Source organism: Pipistrellus hanaki, assembly GCF_964339955.1.
Source record: "Pipistrellus hanaki genome assembly, chromosome: 8".
Taxonomy (NCBI): domain Eukaryota; kingdom Metazoa; phylum Chordata; class Mammalia; order Chiroptera; family Vespertilionidae; genus Pipistrellus; species Pipistrellus hanaki.
In genome coordinates this window covers 60,133,280-60,152,488 of record NC_140510.1, presented here as the reverse complement: position 1 = coordinate 60,152,488, position 19,209 = coordinate 60,133,280, and the positions used below count along the sequence as shown (strand labels likewise).

The 19,209-nt window shown below is 41.2% G+C and overlaps 1 protein-coding gene across 1 annotated transcript in view; it reads left to right on the top strand.

Annotated features, from left to right (window-relative positions):
* Window positions 1-3,175: 3,175 nt before the first annotated feature.
* LOC311626444 (nuclear body protein SP140-like protein) overlaps window positions 3,176-19,209 on the top strand; it is a 42,268-nt gene continuing 26,234 nt past the window's right edge. The window contains exons 1-3 of the mRNA XM_084891841.1: window positions 3,176-3,320; window positions 14,867-14,999; window positions 16,236-16,404. Of these exons, the coding sequence (XP_084747967.1) occupies window positions 3,295-3,320; window positions 14,867-14,999; window positions 16,236-16,404 (328 nt within the window). The 5' untranslated portion in view covers window positions 3,176-3,294. The remainder of the gene's footprint in view (window positions 3,321-14,866; window positions 15,000-16,235; window positions 16,405-19,209) is intronic.

The following is a 19,209-nucleotide window of genomic DNA, read 5'->3' as shown; positions in this document are numbered from 1 at the left end:
ACTCCCAAGAAACATTCCTCCTTCCTTCCTGAGGGCAGAACTGACACCTATAACCTTGCTTTTTCCTGATGAGGCAAGTCTGATGTGGAAATGCCTGATCCCAGTGAAGGCATCAAAACCGAAAAACATGGCAAGGGGTCTACGGCACAAACAAGTTTGGGAACCTCTGCTCTAGGAGGTAGAGAACCTTAATGGTGGGGGAAGGCGAAGAAAATCCCCTAAGGTGACAGAGGTTGGGGCAAGGCAGATATGAAACCCCACAATTTCCTTGAAATCTCACATTTCCTCTTAATCATTCACTCTATGTCATTCATTTTTTAACTTGTTTAATAATTTTAATTGCTCCACATTGCTCACTATCTAGTTAAATCAAAATGCCTAGAAGGAATGTCAGGATGATTCTTTTGTGTGCACCCTAGGAATGTCAGTCTCAAGCCAAGGAGGAGTAGGTTTGAGTAGTTCTGTCTCCAGGAAGATAAAGAAAGCAAGGTTCCCTGTGGAGCTTCAGCACAGAATGAACCTCTCTGGGAAACAGAGGGGCTCTGAGTGGGGTGGGAGGGGCCAAAGTTTCAGGACCCCCCTTAATTTTAAACCCAGACCTCTCTGTCCATGTCATAAGCTGATTTTTGTGCTCATGAACTGCCAAATATCAAAATTATCTCAAAATCAAATCCACAGGTCATCTCACCTTTATTTAGATAGAAATACTGGTGCTTCTATTGCTAATTTAGAGGGTGTAGAACTTGAGAGAACAGTGTTAACATGCTCCCCCTTCATCCATTACTAATCATGGTGACCCCTTTGGACCTCTTGAACCACCAGTGGTCTAACAATCTTGAGAGATAAGGGATTGTTAGTTTTTGGTTTCTCTAAACGGGCAACCAGAAGCAGTTCAAAGGAAGCAGTAATACCATGTAGGACCAATAGAGGGAAGTGCAGACTTGGCTGGAGTCAAGTCTAAGATGAAAAGGCTACCCAGCTGATGGTAATGGGGACTCTTAGATGCTAAAATGAGAAATGTGATGGCAGTAACAAGCTCCTTCCTTTGTTTGCATCCACACCCTGTATCTGAGGGTGGGTGGTCATGAGAGAGAGGGGCCCTGGTGTAGAAATTACGCAGCTGGGTGACTGTGGGCACGTCCTTGTCTGTACAAAATCACAGCCAGAAGGGGCTCAAGCAGCTACCCAGAGAACACTGTGGATAGATGGGCTCAGGATGCCTGCCTGTAGGAAATGTATGACTGGGAAGTGCATTTGCAGAGCAGAGCTCCGACGCACTCTAAAGGATCCTGGCACTAAAGTTACACAGCTGGGGTGTCTGTGGGTAGATATCCAGGTGAGTGAATTCAGAATTTCTACTGCCTGGAGGAGTGTGACCCACTTTGTCACACCCAGCATGGACTCACAGCAGCTCGCACTAGCGCCCTGTGGCTAGATGGGCTCAGGGTGCCTGCCCGTTGAAAATGCGTGACTTTTGTGGTGAGTTTGCCAGTGCAGAGCTCTGAGGCACTCTCAGGGGCCCTGGCATCAAAGTTACACAGCTGGGGTGTCTGTGGGCAGTTATTCAGGAAGAGGAAATTCAGAATTTCTACTGTGGGGCAGCACACCTTTGTCTGTACAGAATCACACCCAGCAAGGGCTCCCAGGTGCTGCCTACTGAGTGGTGTGCCCTGGATGCCTGGGCGCTGGAAATGCACAAATGTGGTGTCTGGAGTTCTGCCACTGGGGAGGGGGGAAGTTGCACTTACTGCTGCTGGAGCAGTGCACCTTTGGAGGTGGAGGGCCCAGGGTCCACAGGTCTGTGGGTGGGGCAGCAGGATTTTGGATCTAGTAGCTGCTGGGTCACCGGCAGCGTCAATGGTCTGTCTGAGTGATGCCGCTGATGTGTTCCTAGAAAAGGCCACTCTCCCCATCTGGATTCTTACCAGCTTTGTATGAAAACTCAGGAGTCCACAGCTGTACCCTCACTGAACCCACTAAGATTCTACTAAGTGGAAGAAGGGGGCTCCACTGCAACCCAGTCCCTAAAAGCTCAAATATTGCCATTGAGTGCCATCAAGTCTTTACAACCATGCAATTGCTGGGGGTATAACTGCCCACCTCTTTACCCATCTAGGGCACAAGTGGACAAGAACACAAGGAGCAAGACATATACCCAGGTGCTTGATTGCTTTCAAGATGTTCGTGCCCCCATCCCCAAAAATGCATGCCTTTCCACCTGAATTCCTATCATGACAGGCAAAAGCATGCATGATACAGATAGGGAGCAAAATACCAGCTTTCATCCTCATAAAAGCTGGGGACATGGTTTGGATGTGTGTCAAAAAATAGTTCCTCAATCTGAGCCCCATAACTGGGCTTATTCACAAGGCCTAGAGGCCGCTCCAATCAACTACACACATGCCCCACACCCCAGACCGCTGTCCTGGTGCACTGGAGCTCAGAGGAGCACAGAGTCCTGACCCCTCCAGCAGGATGAGCCCAGGAAGACGCACCAAGGAGCAGACCCACCTTTAGAGAACTCCCAGTCTCAGAGTCTCCACAGGAAGAAGGGAAGGCAGGGGGGCCAGGAGTCCTGCTGACTGATGGGCCACCTCCCATTAAGGGACATTAGTGTGGGGCCTGAGTGCTCCCACTTGGGTCCCAGGTGTTCCTCCTCTCCATTTCTGCATCCACAGAGGTGCCAGATCTTCATCCTCTGGGCCAGTGGCTACTGGTGCTGTTGACTCCAATTCCTCCCGCCCCTAAATTCTTGGGTCCAGGACTCTCTGCCTCCTCCAGAACAAACCCTTTCTCCACAGGTTCTCCCAGGCCAGAGACTCAGTCCACTAGTGTGGTCTGAATGGAAGCTGCTCCTGCTGAAGCTAAGGAAGTCTGTCCCCTCTGTGATTTCTCTGCCCCTTGTCCCTTTCAGTCGCTTCCTCTCCTACTCTCCAGGTTTCCAGGTGCCACAGCTAGGCTATTTTCATGTTTTTAAAGTCCTTGCTCAAACTAGAAAACTCCTGGACTCCCCCTCCCCACCCCCTTGCCTCCTGGTCCTGACTGTTCCTTTTTGTCCTCCGTTCCTGTTGCCACATGTCCTGATGGCTGAGAACCACTGTAGGGCTGCAAAAGGAGGAAGATATGTCTGAAAATACTCAAAAAGTTAGTTTCACTTCTAATTTCCCCATTTGGGTGGAGCTCTCCCCGGGTGATTAATTGTGCACACTTCCTGCTCAGGGCTGGGCATCCACACAAGACGCAGGCTGGAGACAAAGAAGGGCTCCAGGCTCAGAAAGGACCCAGGATAAGACGATGGCCAGTGAGGGCCTCAATACCAGGTCAGTCTCTGTCTCCCTTCCTTTAACTTTCTCTCAGGTTGTGATGCTGCTTTAGTGTGTGTCATTAGACACTCATCTAAACATTGCCCTCATCCTGCTTTATAAGAACACTTGTGTGCAATGTAATGAAATGCAGGAATACTAGTGAAAGAATCAGATCTTTAAACTGCAGAGGGACAGGTGCTGGTGTGAGTGCAGCTGCCACAACCCACAGGACTCTGTCTTACAGCTACTGCTCAACTATAGGCCATCTGGACCAGACTGTCCTTTCTGATGCAACTTGTTATTTCCCCATGACCTCTGAACCCTTTCATTTCCCTCCTGACCCCTCTGCCTTCACCTAGGTTTTTTCAGACAGAGTACTTTAGAAAATAAAATTCTCGGTGCCTTGGTCTCATTCCTGAGTTAAGGACGGGTCAGTGCCAGGTTTATTCCCATCTCTGGCTGGGGCTCTGGACTCTCCCTCCAGGGATCTTGAGCTAAGGGAGTAAAAGAAAAAAGAAAGGGCCAAGACATGAAAGGCTAGTACAGACTGAATATTTTCATCTTTATTTTGAGTTTCTGCTCTGTAATGCATTATACCTCTGACAAGAGAAAGGCCAGAAATCCTATTTTTTCTTTCATAATGTGTTCAAAATAACATTACTTAATATGCTTAACTTTTTTAATACCAAAGAATTACATTTTTCCTTTTGTTCATGTAGTTATAAATGAACAAGCAAGAGAAGAGAGAGAGGGGAAAGTCCCCTTCATTGCCACCCACCCACTCGCAGTCCTGGCCCTATTGAGTGTTGTGGGCGCATATCTCTTTCTCTGCATTTATACATATAACTAGCTGATTTTCCTAAATACATAATTTGTATCTTGTTTTTAAACAAATGGGATTTTATTGCATTTTGCATTGTCTGATATTTTAGTTATTTTCAACTATTTTATTAGAGATCTTTCCACTTTAATAAACATACTGATCTCCCTCATTCTTTTTTAAAATATATTTTTACTAGTGGCCTGGTGCACAGAATTCATGTACGGGAGAGGGCGAGAGAAGGTGGTGGCGGAAGGGGGGGGTCGCACATATTCCTGAGCCCAGCCTGCACCCTCTCCAATCTGGGACTCCTCAAAGGATGTCCCACTGCTGGGTTACCGGGATGGGGCCTAAACCGGCAGTTGGAGATCTCTCTCGCAATCTGGGACTGCTGGCTTCTAACCACTTCAGACTCACATGTCTGCCTGTCTGCCTGCCTGTCTGCCTGATTGCCCCTAATCACTCTGCCTGCCGCTGACCCCCAACTGGCCCCGCCACCAGCCTGCTCACCCCCAAATGCTCTCCCTGTCAGCCTGATCACCCCCAACTGTCTCCCGTGCCAGCACGCTCGCCCCTAGCTACCCCCCATGATAACCTGCTCACCCTCAACTCCCCCCCATGCTGGCCTGCTCACCTCACCTTCCCTCCCCACTGGCCTGCTCACCCCCAACTGCCACCCTGGCTGTGAGGGAAGCCTGGCTCCTGGGTGCCTTCCAGCTGGAGGGAAGCCTGGGTCCCAGGTTCCAGAGGGAAGCCTGTGCCAGCAGCAGGGGAAGAAAGGCCTACTCTTGCATGAATTTTGTGCATCCGGCATTTAGTGAATAAATAAGAGTGATGAGGAAAGTTACTGGTGAATGCCATAGACACCATCTTTAACCACATTTTTCATGTTCTTAAGATGGCAGGTTCAGTTCTACCCTGACTTCAGGGGAATATTTTTCTCTATTATCTTAAAAAATATATTGGTTTCTTTTTTATCATGGCGCAAAACTATATTTCCATTGGTACGATATTAGCCTTCCCAGTTTTATCTGTCCCTAATGAATCATCTCTAGCTTTTGACTTTCTGTTCATTATGGCTGTCTCAAACCTAGTTCTTCTATGAAAATTGTTTCATTTTTAGTAGTTTTTCATGTTTTGTTAATCCTAATTTAAAGTTGATTGTATTTATTTTTGAGGGAGTGCTTTAATTTTCTTCAACAACTCTGCAAATCTGACTATAAACCCCGTGTAATTATATCAGCCCCCTCAGCACACTGTTGCTTTATATTTTTTTAGGTGTTTGTGTGATGTTAAGTGTGTCTTGGGAACGTCTTGCTCACTTCCTGTGTTATTCCTCCGCATTGACCCTGTTTGCATTTTGCGGTACACTTTTTTTTAATACTCATACTTGATTTGTTGACATTACTTAGCAATTTATTGGACAAAGGTCAACTTTTTGTTTTTTATTAAGCACATTCCACAGTACAATGCTGTCATGAATAATATCTGTACAATTTAACAGTTTCAATAGCTGTCCAGACACAAATTTATTTCCAACAGATAATTGGCAAACATAATTAATTACAAGTTAGAATTAGACTATCCCAGTGCTTTAAAACATTAATATAGCAGCAATTTACAGTTGCTCAATTATGGGTTAGCAAAATAAAGTTGAGAGTACGGCTGAGAATTAGGACTACACTCCCAGAAACTCAGGATGCCTTGGGTGCCGAAGTCCCTGCTATGATTAGGTAGGCACAATTTAAAGGTCGTGTGCATATTCAAAGGCCATGATCTCCCAAGAAAGGAGAACTTTTCTATTAAGCATGCAAAAGGAACAGAAAGTCTGATGTTCACAATCGCCTCCTCCCGACCCCGCCCCACCCAGGGCACTCTCCTGTGGGCCAGGAGCACTGTAAGATGAAGAGAGGTAAAAGTTACATCACTTTCAGAACCTCGGTGGGGCTTTGTAGTCTTGGCCATGAAAAATCCCCCTTATTTCCCAAAGAGGTGGGTGTCCCCTTTATGACTTAGTCATGTTGGTCTCATAGCGCTACCCCATGGTGGGATGTGGTGGGTGATGGAAGCCTAGGCCTGGGGGATCCCCATGCTGCCTCCAGTAACCAGGGGCTGCCACCAGTGCTGTGCAATCTGAGGTGTCTCAGCTGTCTCTACCAGGTTCCACTGCAATGGGTGGGGGTTTGAGAGTAGAGTGGGTTTGTGTCTGTGCCTTTATTCTTTCCCTAGTAATGGTGACTGCCAGAACTTGGCTGCCACATCTCTGCATCTCTGCTCCTGTCACTGGGGTTAGCTATAGAGTGCTCTGGCCACTCAGGCCAGAAGGAGGGTTTTGCTTCCCAGACCATCCAAGCTGCTGAGAGTGTGCATTGTGTCCTGACACCCTGATGCTGGTGCAAGCTCTGGGAGGGTGAGGGGAAGTGGTTTTGCAATTCTGTAGCTTTGTTTTCTGGCTGGTAACGGCTGCCTGTGTACTGCAGCTGCCACACCTTTGTGTTTAATCTCCACCACTATCAATGGGCTAACCATGAGTATGCTGGCCACAGGCTGGAAATATTGCTTGGGCTCCTCAGGTCCTGGCTGCTGAGTGCATGCACTGCAACTCCATTCTTCATCTGTTACCATGTCTACTGGGGCCCTACCATGTTCCTGGATGCATCTGCTACTCCTTTCTGTCCTACCCCAAGTCCTGCCTGCTCTGCTGGTTACAATACACACTCCTTCACATGTCCCAACGTGTGGGTCTCACAGGCATATTTGTGGTTGATCAGGGATTCCTTTGTGGAATTAGAGTTGTCCAACTTGTTGTAACTTTAAGGGGAGAAACCAAGTAGTTTACCTCATTCTCCCTTGATGCTGACCTCATTCACATTTAGTGTTTTAAATAATATAACATTTATAATTTATTTCCTGTTTTAACTTTTAAAAATCCATACTATTTTCCTTAGATTTTTCTCTCTAAACATTCAATATGTTTTATTCTTTTGATTTTTGTACTGTTTTATAAGGTATCATAGGGTCTGATTTCACTCAACCAGTGTTACTTTTAAATTCTGAAATTCATTTTCATCAATATTTCTGTAATTGTTAGCATTTAATTTAAAACTATATCAACCTAGGTTTTCATATCTCAAACATATCACTTAACTTGAGTTTTCCTTTATCACATAGTTCAATACTTTAAGTTGATTAGTAGACTTTGAATCTTTATGCCAAAGTAGTTACTCTTATTCTAAAAAATAAAATTTTTCTCTTCCTATAATAATTTTCTGCATTAAAATCCTGTGCATAGTTTCTTATGTACAAACCTAGGGTTTTCATTATATTGGTAAAATTGTAAATGATATTGTTTTATTTAATATCTAATCCCAATTTTTCTATTGTAGAGTATACAAAAAAAATCTAATATTTAAATATCACCTTGCATCCTGGCTATTTTTACTTATTATTCTTAGGAGATGTTTTTTGGTCAATCCTTTAGGATTTTCTACATAGGCAATCATGTCATCTACAAACACAGTTACTGCTCCTTCCCAAACTTTACACTTTTAATTTTCTATTCTTTTCTTTTCTTTTCTATTTTTTTTTAACTTACTATGCATCACTAAAATGTTGAATATGATTTTTTAAAGGGAATACCTCTGATTTTAGGGGTAAAGTGCAGGTTCTTAACAGTAAGTATAGTATCAGCTACAGGTTATTAGTGGACATTTTCTCTCAAGTTGAAAAAGTTCCTCAGTATTTCTAGTTTTTACATGAGCGGGTGTATGAATTTGTCTAATAAATTTTCTAATAATAACCAATTGATATCATCATTTTATTTTTCTTCTTTATCCTCTGGATATAGTGGATTACTTTTATTGATTTGGAATATTGAACCATCCTTACATGTCTGGAATAAATTTCACTTGGTCATGGGTATAATATTTTATACATTGATGGATGCAATTTACTAATATTTTGTTGAAATCTTTTGCATCAATACTTATGAGAATTATTGTTTTTAAATATTTTTAGTCACTTTGACCTCAAAGTGAAGGCCATAACAAGAGATAAAAAAAGGCCACTTCGTAATACAAAAGGGACCAATTCAGCAAGAAGATATAAACATACTCTGATAAACATATATGCACACAAAACAGGAGCACCCAAATACATCTTTTAAAAAAAATTCTGGAGGATATCAAGGAAGAGACTGATAGCAATACAGTGGTAGTAGGGGACTTTAATACTGCACTATCACCCCTGGACAAATCCTCTAAACAATAAATCAGCAAAGAAACATCAATCTGAAATGACTCACTAAATCAGATAGAATAAATTGACATCTTCAGAGCATTTCACTCCAAAGTCACAGAATATACATTTTTCTCAAGTGCACATAGGGCATTTTCAAAGATAGACTACATGTTATGACACAGGCAAAGTTTCTTCAAATTTGAGAAGATAGAAATCATATCAAGCATCTTCTCAGATCACAATGGCATAAAACTAGAAATCAACTACAAACAATCAAAAAATCAAATACCTGGAGACTAAATAGCATGCTATTAAACAATGCCTGGGTTATAAAGAGATCAAAGAAGAAATAAAACGCATCTTGGCAACAAATGACAAGGAAAACACAATAATCTAAAATCTATAGGATGCAGAGAAAGTAGTCTTGAGAGGGAAGTTCATATTTTTATAGGCCTACCTCAAAAAACAAGAAAAAATGATAATAAGTTTTCTAACCCTACAACTCAAAGAGTTAGAAAGAGGGAAAGAAAAGCCTAGTGTAAGTAGAAAGGAGGAAATAATAAAGATCAGAGTGGAGATAAATTACATAGAGACAAAAAATATATAAAAGATGAACAAAACAAAAGAGCTGGTTCTTTGAAAGGATAAACAAGATTGATGAACCTCTAGTAGGCTCACAAAGAGAGAGAACCCAAATAAAAAAAATCAGAAATGAAATAGGTGAAGTAACAACTGATCCCACAGAAATACAAATGGTTATGAAAAAAATACTATGAAAAACTCTATTCCAACAAAATGAACAACCTAGATAAAATGGACATATTCTTAGAAAAATACAAACTCCCAAAATTCATCCAAGAAGAATCAAAAAACCAGAATAGGCCAATAACTACTAAAGAAATTGCAGCAGTGATCAAAAACCTTCCAGCAAACAAAAGCCCTGGTCCAGACAGCTTTACAGGGGAGTTCTACCAAGCATTCAAAGAAATAAAACCTATCCTCCTGAGACTATTCCAAAAATCTCAAGAGGGAGGCACACTTCCAAGCACTTTCTATTAAGCCACTATTACCATTATCCCAAACCCTGATAAAGACTCACACACAAAAAAGAGAACTACAGGCAAATATTCATGAGGAACATAGATGCTAAAATCCTCAACAGAATTCTAGCAAATCAGATTCAGCATTACATTACAACGATCTTATACCATAAACAAGTGGGATTTATTCCAGGAGTGCAAGAATGGTACAATATCCAAAAATTAATATATTTTATACATCACATAAACAAACTGAGAGACAAAAATCACATAATCATGTCAACCAATACAGAAAAAGCATTTGACAATATCCAGCACCCCTTCTTGACAAAAACTATCAGCAAGTTGGGAATAGAAGGATCATACCTCAACATAACATAATAAAAGCCTGATATGACAAACCTACAGCCAACATCATACTCAATGGGCAAAAACTAAAACCATTTTCCCTAAGGACAGGAACAAATCACTTTCACCCTCCTGTTCAATATAATACTGGAGATGCTAGCCAAAGCCATCAGACAAAAAGAAGAAATAAAAGTCATCCAAATTGGAAAAAAAGAAGTAAAACTGTCCTTATTCACAGATGACATGATACTAAACATAGGAAACCCCAAAGACTCCATAAAAAAACTACTAGACTAATAAATGAATTTGATAATGTAGCAGGATACAAAATTAACACCCAGAAATTAATAGCCTTTTTATTTTTATTTTATTTTTTACCTTTTATTTTATTTTTTATTTTTTAGATTTTATTGTTTAGCCTAAATCGGTTTGGCTCAGTGGATAGAGCATCTGCCTGTGGACTGAAAGGTCCCAGGTTTGATTCTGGTCAAGGGCATGTACCTTGGTTGCGGGCACATCCCCAGTAGGGGGTGTGCAATAGGCAGCTGATCAATGTTTCTCTCTCTCTCATCAATGTTTCTAACTCTCAGTCCCACTCTCTTCTATTCTATAAAAAATAAATAAAACATATTTTTAAAAAATTATTGTTTAAGGTATCACAAATAGTACATATGTCTCTTTTTCTCTCCCACTTACCTCCCCCAAGCCTCCCTTACCCCCAGCACTTGCCCTTGTCCCCCTGCCCCTGGTGTTCTGTGTCTGTTGGTTGTGCTTATATGCATGCATACAAGTCCTTCAGTTGATCTCTTACCACCCTGCAACCCTCCCCTATCTTCCTGCTATAGTTTGATAGTATGTTTGATGCTTCTTTGCCTCTATGTTTTTTCAACAGTTTGTAATGTTCTTTATTACCCATAAATGACTGAGATCATGTGGTTTTTATCTTCCACTGACTAGCTTATTTCACTTAGCATAATGCTCTCCAGATCAATCCATGCCATTGTAAATGGTAATAATTCCTTCTGTTTTACAGCAGCATAGTATTCCACTATGTCCACCGTTTTCTAATCCATTCATCTGTTGATGGGCATTTAGGCTGTTTTCAAATACTAGCTATTGTAAATTGCGCTGCTATGAACGTAGGAGTACATATATCCTTTCTTATTGGTTTTTCTGTTTTCTTGGGATATATTCCAAATGGCAGTTCCATTTTTAATTTTTTGAGGAAACTCCATGCTATTTAACACAGTGGCTGCACCAGTCTGCATTCCCACCAGCAGTGCACAAGGGTTCCTTTTTCTCTGCATCCTCTCCAGCACTTGTCATTTGCTGATTTGTTGATGATAGCTGTTTTGACAGGTGTGAGATGGTACCTCATTGTTGTTTTGATTTGCATCTCTCAGGTGATTAGTGACTGAGCATGTTTTCATATGTCTCTTAGCTTTCTGAATGTCCTCTTTCAAAAAGTGTCTATTTAGGTCCTTTGCCCATTTTTTTATTGGATTGTTTATATTCCTTTTGTTAAGTTGTATGAGTTCCTTGTATATGTTGGAAATTAAACCCTTATAAGAAATAAGATTGGAAAATATGTTCTCCCACGCAGTGAGCTTTCTTGTTATTTTGTTGGTGGTTTTTTTTGCTGTGCAGAAGCTTTTTATTTTGATGTAGTCCCATTTGTTTATTTTCTCTTCAGTTTCCATTGTCCAAGGAGCTGTATAGGTAAAGATATTGCTACAAAAAATACCTTTTAATTTATTGCCTATGGTTTCTTCTAAGATTTTTATGGTTTCCCATGTTATATTCAAGTCCTTTATTCATTTTTAATTCATTTTTGTGTACGGTGTCACATGATTGTACTCATATGTGGAATCTAAGTAACAAAATAAGCTGATGAACAGAATGGATCCAGAGAATGTAAGCATGGAACAGAGTGCAAAATCTCAGAGGGAATGCGGAGGAGTGTGGTTGGGTGGGAGGTAATCAACCAAAGATCTTGTATGCATATATACATAACCCATGGACACAACAATATGGTTATGAAGGCCTGAGGAGGGGGTGCAGGGGCTGACTGGAGGAGGTCAATGGTGGGAAGGGAACACATGTAATACTTTTGAGGGGAAATGTTTGAGGGGGAAAATGGTAAGAAAATGAAAGGCAAGCCACAGACTGTAAAAATATGTTCACAATACATATATTAAACTAAATACTTTTATCTGCAAGATAAAACTAGCTCCTACATATCAATAAGTAAAGGACAACCCAATAATATTCAAGGGTCAAAGACCTGAACAAGCACTTCACAAAAGGAGGAATATGAATTTCAAATAAGAATATGAAATTGTATTTAATATCATAAGTCATCAAATAAATATAAATTAAAACTATTACAAATCTCAGAGGGAAGGTAGGGGAGGGTGGGAGGAGATGAGTAAAAGATTAACCAAAGGACTAGTATGCATGCATATAAGCATAACCAATGGACACAGACAGTAAGGGGACAAGGGCATGTGCTGGGGGGGCGGGAGCAGCTGTGGATAGGTCAATGGGGAGTAAGGAGACATATATAATACTTTCAACCATAAAGAATAAGAATTTAAACTATTGTATATATATTGTATATCCTATATAATAGAGGCTAATATGGAAATCAACTGGTCACTATGATGTGCACTGACCACCAGGGGAGCTTCCCCTGGTGGTCAGTACGCTCCCACAGGGGGAGCACTGCTCTGTCAGAAGCTGGGTTCACAGCTGGTGAGCACAGTGGCAGCAGGGGAAACCTCTTCTGCCTCTGCAGCAGCAATAAGGATATCTGACTGCTGGCTTAGTCCTACTTTTGGGGGCCTAAGCTGTCAGTTGGATATCCCCTGAGGGCTCCAGGACTGCAATAGGACACAGGCCAAGCTGAGGGTCACCCCCCACCCAGAGTGCATGAATTTTGTGCACAAGTCCTCTCTTATATAAATATTGTGTGAGATACCACATCACACACTAGAATGGTTATATTAGCAAGGCTATTTCTAACAGATTTTTAAAAACAATTTGCTTCCAAAATATAAATCACACTCTTACACAATCAGCCAGCAATTACACTCTTGGTTATTTACTCAAAGGAAATGAAAACATGCCACAGAAATATTTATACCAGAATAGCAGCTTTATTCATACTTGTCTCAATCTAGAATAAAGCAAAATGTCCTTCAACAGTAGGATGAATAAACAGATGGTAGTAGACACAGCAATAGAATACCACTGAACAATAAGAGGAACAAACTTCTAATCACCCAACAACATGGATAATGAGCAAAAGAAGTCAGGCACATAACATACATGATATATTATTGATCTGTGAAATCTAGTCACAGACAATAAGAACATATGGTGATAGAAAGGACAGTAATCTTTTCTTGACTTCAGGTGGTCAGGATGCAAGTTGAGTGGTAAAGGGTACAGTGCCCTGCTCTTCATTTTTCAAATAACATGTTAGTTTTCAGCAACATGACTCCTTTCAATTTCCTCTGCCTTCAAGATTCCATAGGACACACTGGTTGCTTTACTGATTGCTGTGAGCATACAGATCCTACAAAAGCAATTAATGCTCCCCTGATCGTTTTTTATTTTGCTGTTGTTGTTGTTGAATCTCACATTTACTCAGTCCCCCTGCCATTTTCTTTGTCATTGTGAAACCAATTATTTATTTTTCATTTTAATAACAATTCTCATAGAAGACAGATACTTCTCTTTAATAATTTATCTTTTATAAAAAAAATGTAGTTTATGGAATTTGACATAATAAGTTGACGTTATTATTCCCTGATGTATATTGGGTACTGAAAAGAAACAAAATTTTCTTCTGGCTTCAAAAATTCCAAATCCAGTAGGACACAATAATTTTACAATGCTTTGATCATGACAGACTGGAATTTTTCAATATTACATACTAGAGGCCCGGTGCATGAAATTCGTGCACTGGAGGGGATGTGTGTCCCTCAGCTCACCCTGCACCTTCTCCAATCTGGGACCCTCAGGGGATGTCTGACTGCCTGTTTAGGTCCGATCCCAAAAGAGCCAGACAGACATCCCTTTCACATTTCAGGACTGCTGGCTCCCAACTGCTCGTGTGCCTGCCTGATTGCCCCTAACTGCTTCTGCCTGCCAACCTGATCACCCCATACCCACTCCCCTGCCAGCCTAATCAACGCCTAACTGCTCCCATGACAGCCCAATCATCTCCAACTTCCCTCCCCTGACAACCAGGTTACCCCCAAATACTCTCCCCTGCATATTCCCTCTTTATTAGATAAGGTTTTTTTTCTTTAACATATTGGACAGCACTAACTGTGGCTCACTGGATGGAGCACTGGCCTGTAAACTAAAAGGTTCCAGGTTTGATTCTGGTCAAGGGCATGCATTCTTGGTTGAGGGCACATACCCAGTGTGCAGGAGGCATCTGATCGATGACTCTCTCATAGATATTTCTAGCTCTCTATCCCTTTCCCTTCCTCTCTGTAAAAAAACAATAAAAATATTTAAAAATGTTTAAGATTCCTCCATATCTGCCTAGCTTGTGTGACTCAGTGGTGGAGATCCCAGGCTGCCGTGACTGGAAGGGGATCACACTGTGGAGGTGCGTGGCCCTGCTAGGCTGAGGCCCCAGCTGAGGCTTCCATCTCTGGGAAGGTATCCAGCCATGGGAAGTGAATTTGTTTTTGTTTGTTTTTTTAAGAGTCAAGAGGGCCTCTGGGCATCATTCCGCCAGGCCACTTATTCTGCAGGCTCTCTGAGGCAGCCCTCCCTGAGACTGGGGGACTCTGGCTGGGTTGAGAGGACTAGGTGCTGCCATCTTATGGTTATGGGTGCCGCCATTTTGTCACAGAGGGACAGTTAATTTATATATCACTCTTTTCTTAGGATGTTTTAATAGTCCTTTATGCTTCATTTTACTACAGCTTTGTCTATTGTTTCAGGTCTATTTGTTCTAATATCTACTAAGGGAAACTTATGTTATATGTGTTGGTTCTTCATCACCTATCCTTCATTTGTAATATGTTACAGCATCCACAGGCATATCAAAATCTTGATGACCATTTTTTCATAGTATCTTTTCTCCCTAGGATGTCTGCAGAAAACATTGCACTCTGCCACTTCAAAAAACAGAAAGTCGCAATCTCAAATATAATAACAACATCATTCCCTTTCCTTGAACTTCTCCGTGACCATGGATTAATCAACAATGAAATGTATAAAGTAGGTAAAGTTTATTATGTCATAATCTGGTAAAATAGTGCCAAACTAAATCATACTTTGATATCCTGGAATCAAACATCAGAACACAACTGGCAACTGAGGAGTTTCCTATGAGTGGGTACCCTCTCAAATACTTCTCTAAGTGTTCTTATAAAGTCAGAAGGGAGAAGAAAAGCAGACAGTTCTGCTCCTAACTGTGGTGCCCCCTACAATGGGGTGAATAGCACTGGAGGTAAGCTGGATGTGAAGTGGGTGTGCTACATAGATGTGTAATGCCTTGTAAGAATTATGTACACAATATAGTATAAACTGGAAATTAAAAGTAATTTTAATGAATGGATGAAAAAATTGAATGATTTCATTTAATGAAATAATAATTAGCATAGCATTTCATTTCAATGAATACCAACTTAAATACTTAGATCTGAGAACATTAAAATCCACAGAGAATCAATGTCTTGTTAGGACAAATTTAAAAGTAGATTCTTGCTATTCTTTTACCAGTTTTCAGTTTCCTTTCTTTATTTTTCTTTTTCTTTTGGTATTTCTGGAGTCTTGGAATTTAGGTTAATTTTAGCAAAAGTTCACAGGAGCTTCTAGGCCAAGTCAGTCCTGGAAAAGGGACAAGGGCTGTCTAGTCCGTAGAACAGCAGCTCGTCACCTGCTAAGTCTATTCCTAAAACACTTAGCCAGGCTCTGAAAGGGCTACAAGTCACTTAGCTTTAACCCAACTTAATAATTATCATAATTGCTTCTTATTCCATCTAATGGAAATGAGAGTGAGGAAATCAGATTCACATAAGGAATTTTCAAGGAAGATTGATTGAGTTGTTTAACTTCTAGTCATAAAACTATAGAGGAATTCTAAAACTGCACATGAGGCTCTAACTGGTTTGGCTCAGTGCATAGACTGTAGAGCATTGGCCTGTGAACCTAAGAATCCCTCATCAAATTCTGGTCAAGGACACATGTCCGGGTTGTGGGCTTGATCCCCAGTAGGTGGAGTGCAGGAGGCAGTCGATCAATGATTCTTTCCCATCATTGATGTTTCTATCTCTCTCTACTGCTCCATTCCTCTCTGAAATTAATTAAAATATATTAAAAATAAAATAAAACTCTACATGAGAAGATAACTATGTTGGAAAATTGTAATACATTAATAACAAAATTATTTTCCAAGGCTCTTTTGTAACTAGGAAATCTGCATTTATATTTTCCCAATTCATTATTTTTTAGAAGTCTAAGAAGTCTTTTGAAAAGGCAGATTCTCATAAAGAAGTCATATACCATGTTCTCACTGAATTGGAGAAGAAATTTAACCTGTCCCTTCTGAAAGAATTGTTCAGCAAGGATATCATGGAAGCCTACCCTGATTTGAAGGATATTTATGAAACCTTCAAAAAAGGTAATTAAGGTCCTGGCTGTTTTTTCCAAGTGGTTTTTTCCAATTCATCCCATTATAGGGGGCACCACAGAGGTTTGGCCTGAAGACTTAAGCATCATGGGTTGATACCTGTTCAAGGGCACCTACCTTGATTGCTGGTTCAATCTCAGTAGTGATTCATGAGGGAAGAAACAAGTCAAAATGTCTCTTACATCTCTCACTCTTTCTTCACCTCCTCTCTCTCTCTCTCTCTCTCTCTCTCTCTCTCTCTCTCTCTCTCTCTCTTTCTCTCTCTCTAAAAATCAATCGGGGAATAATATGCTTAGGTGAGGATTTAAAATCATTGGGTTTATTACCTAATTTTTTATATCCATGGCCAAATTTTTCCCACAGGAATATATTGAGTGTATCAGGTGTCAGTCAAAGTACAGGACAATGGGGATGTTGCAGTTAAGAAAACAAATACATCATGAGCCACTCAAAGCTTATGATATAATGGCTACAGTACAGTCACCCACCTACAGATCTGTGTAACTAGGTGTCTTGACTCTCAGGACAACCGAAGCCACATGGATTCAGATTTTCTTAGAAGGACAAATGACAGGAAACTCAACATCCCAAAAGGCCTGCATCAGTTGTCTTCTTCTTTGTGACACTTATCAGGGGACCTCATAGTAGTCCACCAAGTTAACTATAACCCACCTCAAGTTACATTTTACTTGCAAGATCTACCCTGATTTAGCCACAACATGCCCAGGGGATTCAATATCTCATGAAATAATTCTGCAGTCATAACTTTCAGAGACCCCACCAGGGATTGCTGAATTACAAGAAACAACACATTGGAGGAGAAAATAAATGTTTTATAGTTCACATCTAGTTCCTCCCAGGCCACATACAATTTATCTACCTACAGTAACTGATCACTTGAAACACTAAGCTCAGTGATGGCCTACTCCTACTAACACAAACAACAGGCCACCTTTATCAGATTTCCAGAATAATGAGCAAGAAAATTAACTCAGGGAAAATTTGTTCTTAAAGAAGGAGAAATGGTTTTATTAACTCATTCTCCACAACAGGTGTGATAAACAATCAAATAATCACAAAACCAAGTGTTCTGCCAGATAAAGGATTGGATACTCTACAACACTACTGGTTTGATTTTCTACTTCTTTCCTGAAAAGGCATGATTTTATATGGATTTGTAGTAAAGAAGATGTCTTGCAATAATTTTTGTTTGACTTGCCTAGGAAAATTTTTATTCTATATATTTTGATCTCAAAAAGATGTCCAATTAATGATAAAGAATTCAAAACAAAAATAATATGAACTGAGAAATGCAGATGATAGTGGAACAAGCATAGAGAGTTAAATGATCCATGTGTCTGTTGAACGAGGACAAATTAGATTAATCTCAGAGTGAAAAGAAGACTATGTGAGTTGACTCAGAAAAGGATAGGCATGTAGATCCAAGATGGCAGCATAGGTAAATGCTAGTACTCCTTGCCTCCCACAACCACATCAAAATTACAACTAAAATACAGAACAATCATCATTCAGAACGGCCTGAAATCAACTGAAAGTCATACCACTACAGAATTAAAAAAGAAACCACATTAGACTGGTAGGAGGGCCAGAGACATGGAAGGGGCTGGCCTGACATCCACATGTGGCATTCTTTTAATCAGAGGGTATATCTCAACTGTGGAGGCTTCCCATGAGGCACAAGAGGTCCCAGCCCCACACCATACCACATCCCAGGGTTTCAGAGCTGTGAAGAGAAGCCCCCATAACTTCTGGCTGTAAAAACAGTGGGGATTGTGGCTGAGTGATACAAAGGCTGCTGGAGACCTCAGAAGTTCCTTTGAAAGGACCAGGACACAGGCTTACTTGGACACATTCCCTCTGAGCTCCAGCACTGGGGCAATAGCTGAGGGGGCAGGGGATACTGGAACATATGGGGAGGAACTGGATTGTCTGGCATTGGAGCAAAAACTTGGGGGTAGCTTTCTCCTAGACGGTGGTACCCTAAAGTGTCACTATTTTATGCTGAGACCTCCCCTGTTGCAGAGCTCACAGATATCCATATCCAAGTTTATATCAGCCTGGGTCCCACTGTTCCCTCCCGCCCCTTCTCTATCTAATTTGCAGCCCCATTAAGCTGTTTGCAGTGGCTTTTTCATATGATGGTCTGTCCTATCTCAGGCATCAGACTTTCCTAAAATATTTCAAATAATAGCAGCTGGGATCATCATGCCCCATAACTATCAATAAGAGTTCCAAGACAGCTATGCCTCACCTGGACACAAGCAGCAGCCATCTGCAGATTTCTCTATAGTTCCTGATGAATGGTCCCAGGGAGTGGCTGACTTTGCACTTCCCAGGAGGCCCTACAGACAGTGCACCTGGTGGACAGTTTCAGACCATACCAGATTACAATGCTACCCATCCAAAAGCAACACAATTAAGGGGCAGACACAGTAAGCACCAAAGCTCCACTGAAGCAAGTCCTGCTCCATAGAGGTCCCTCCCTGCACAGTAGCTCTTCCACTGTACTCAAAGCAGATCCTCACAACCAATTGGCATGGGAGTTAATTCCTCCCACTGACTCCAACTACAACAAGACTGTGCACACAGCCCACATAATAACACACCTAGAGTGCCCAGCTCAAGTGACTGGGGAGGCTAAGCCACTGGGCCTTACAGGATTCCTACTACATAAGGCCACGTACCAATTCCAGGAAACATAGGAACTCTACCTAAATACATAAAAACAAACCCAGGGAGGCAGCTAAAATGTGGAGACAAAGAAACATGTCACAA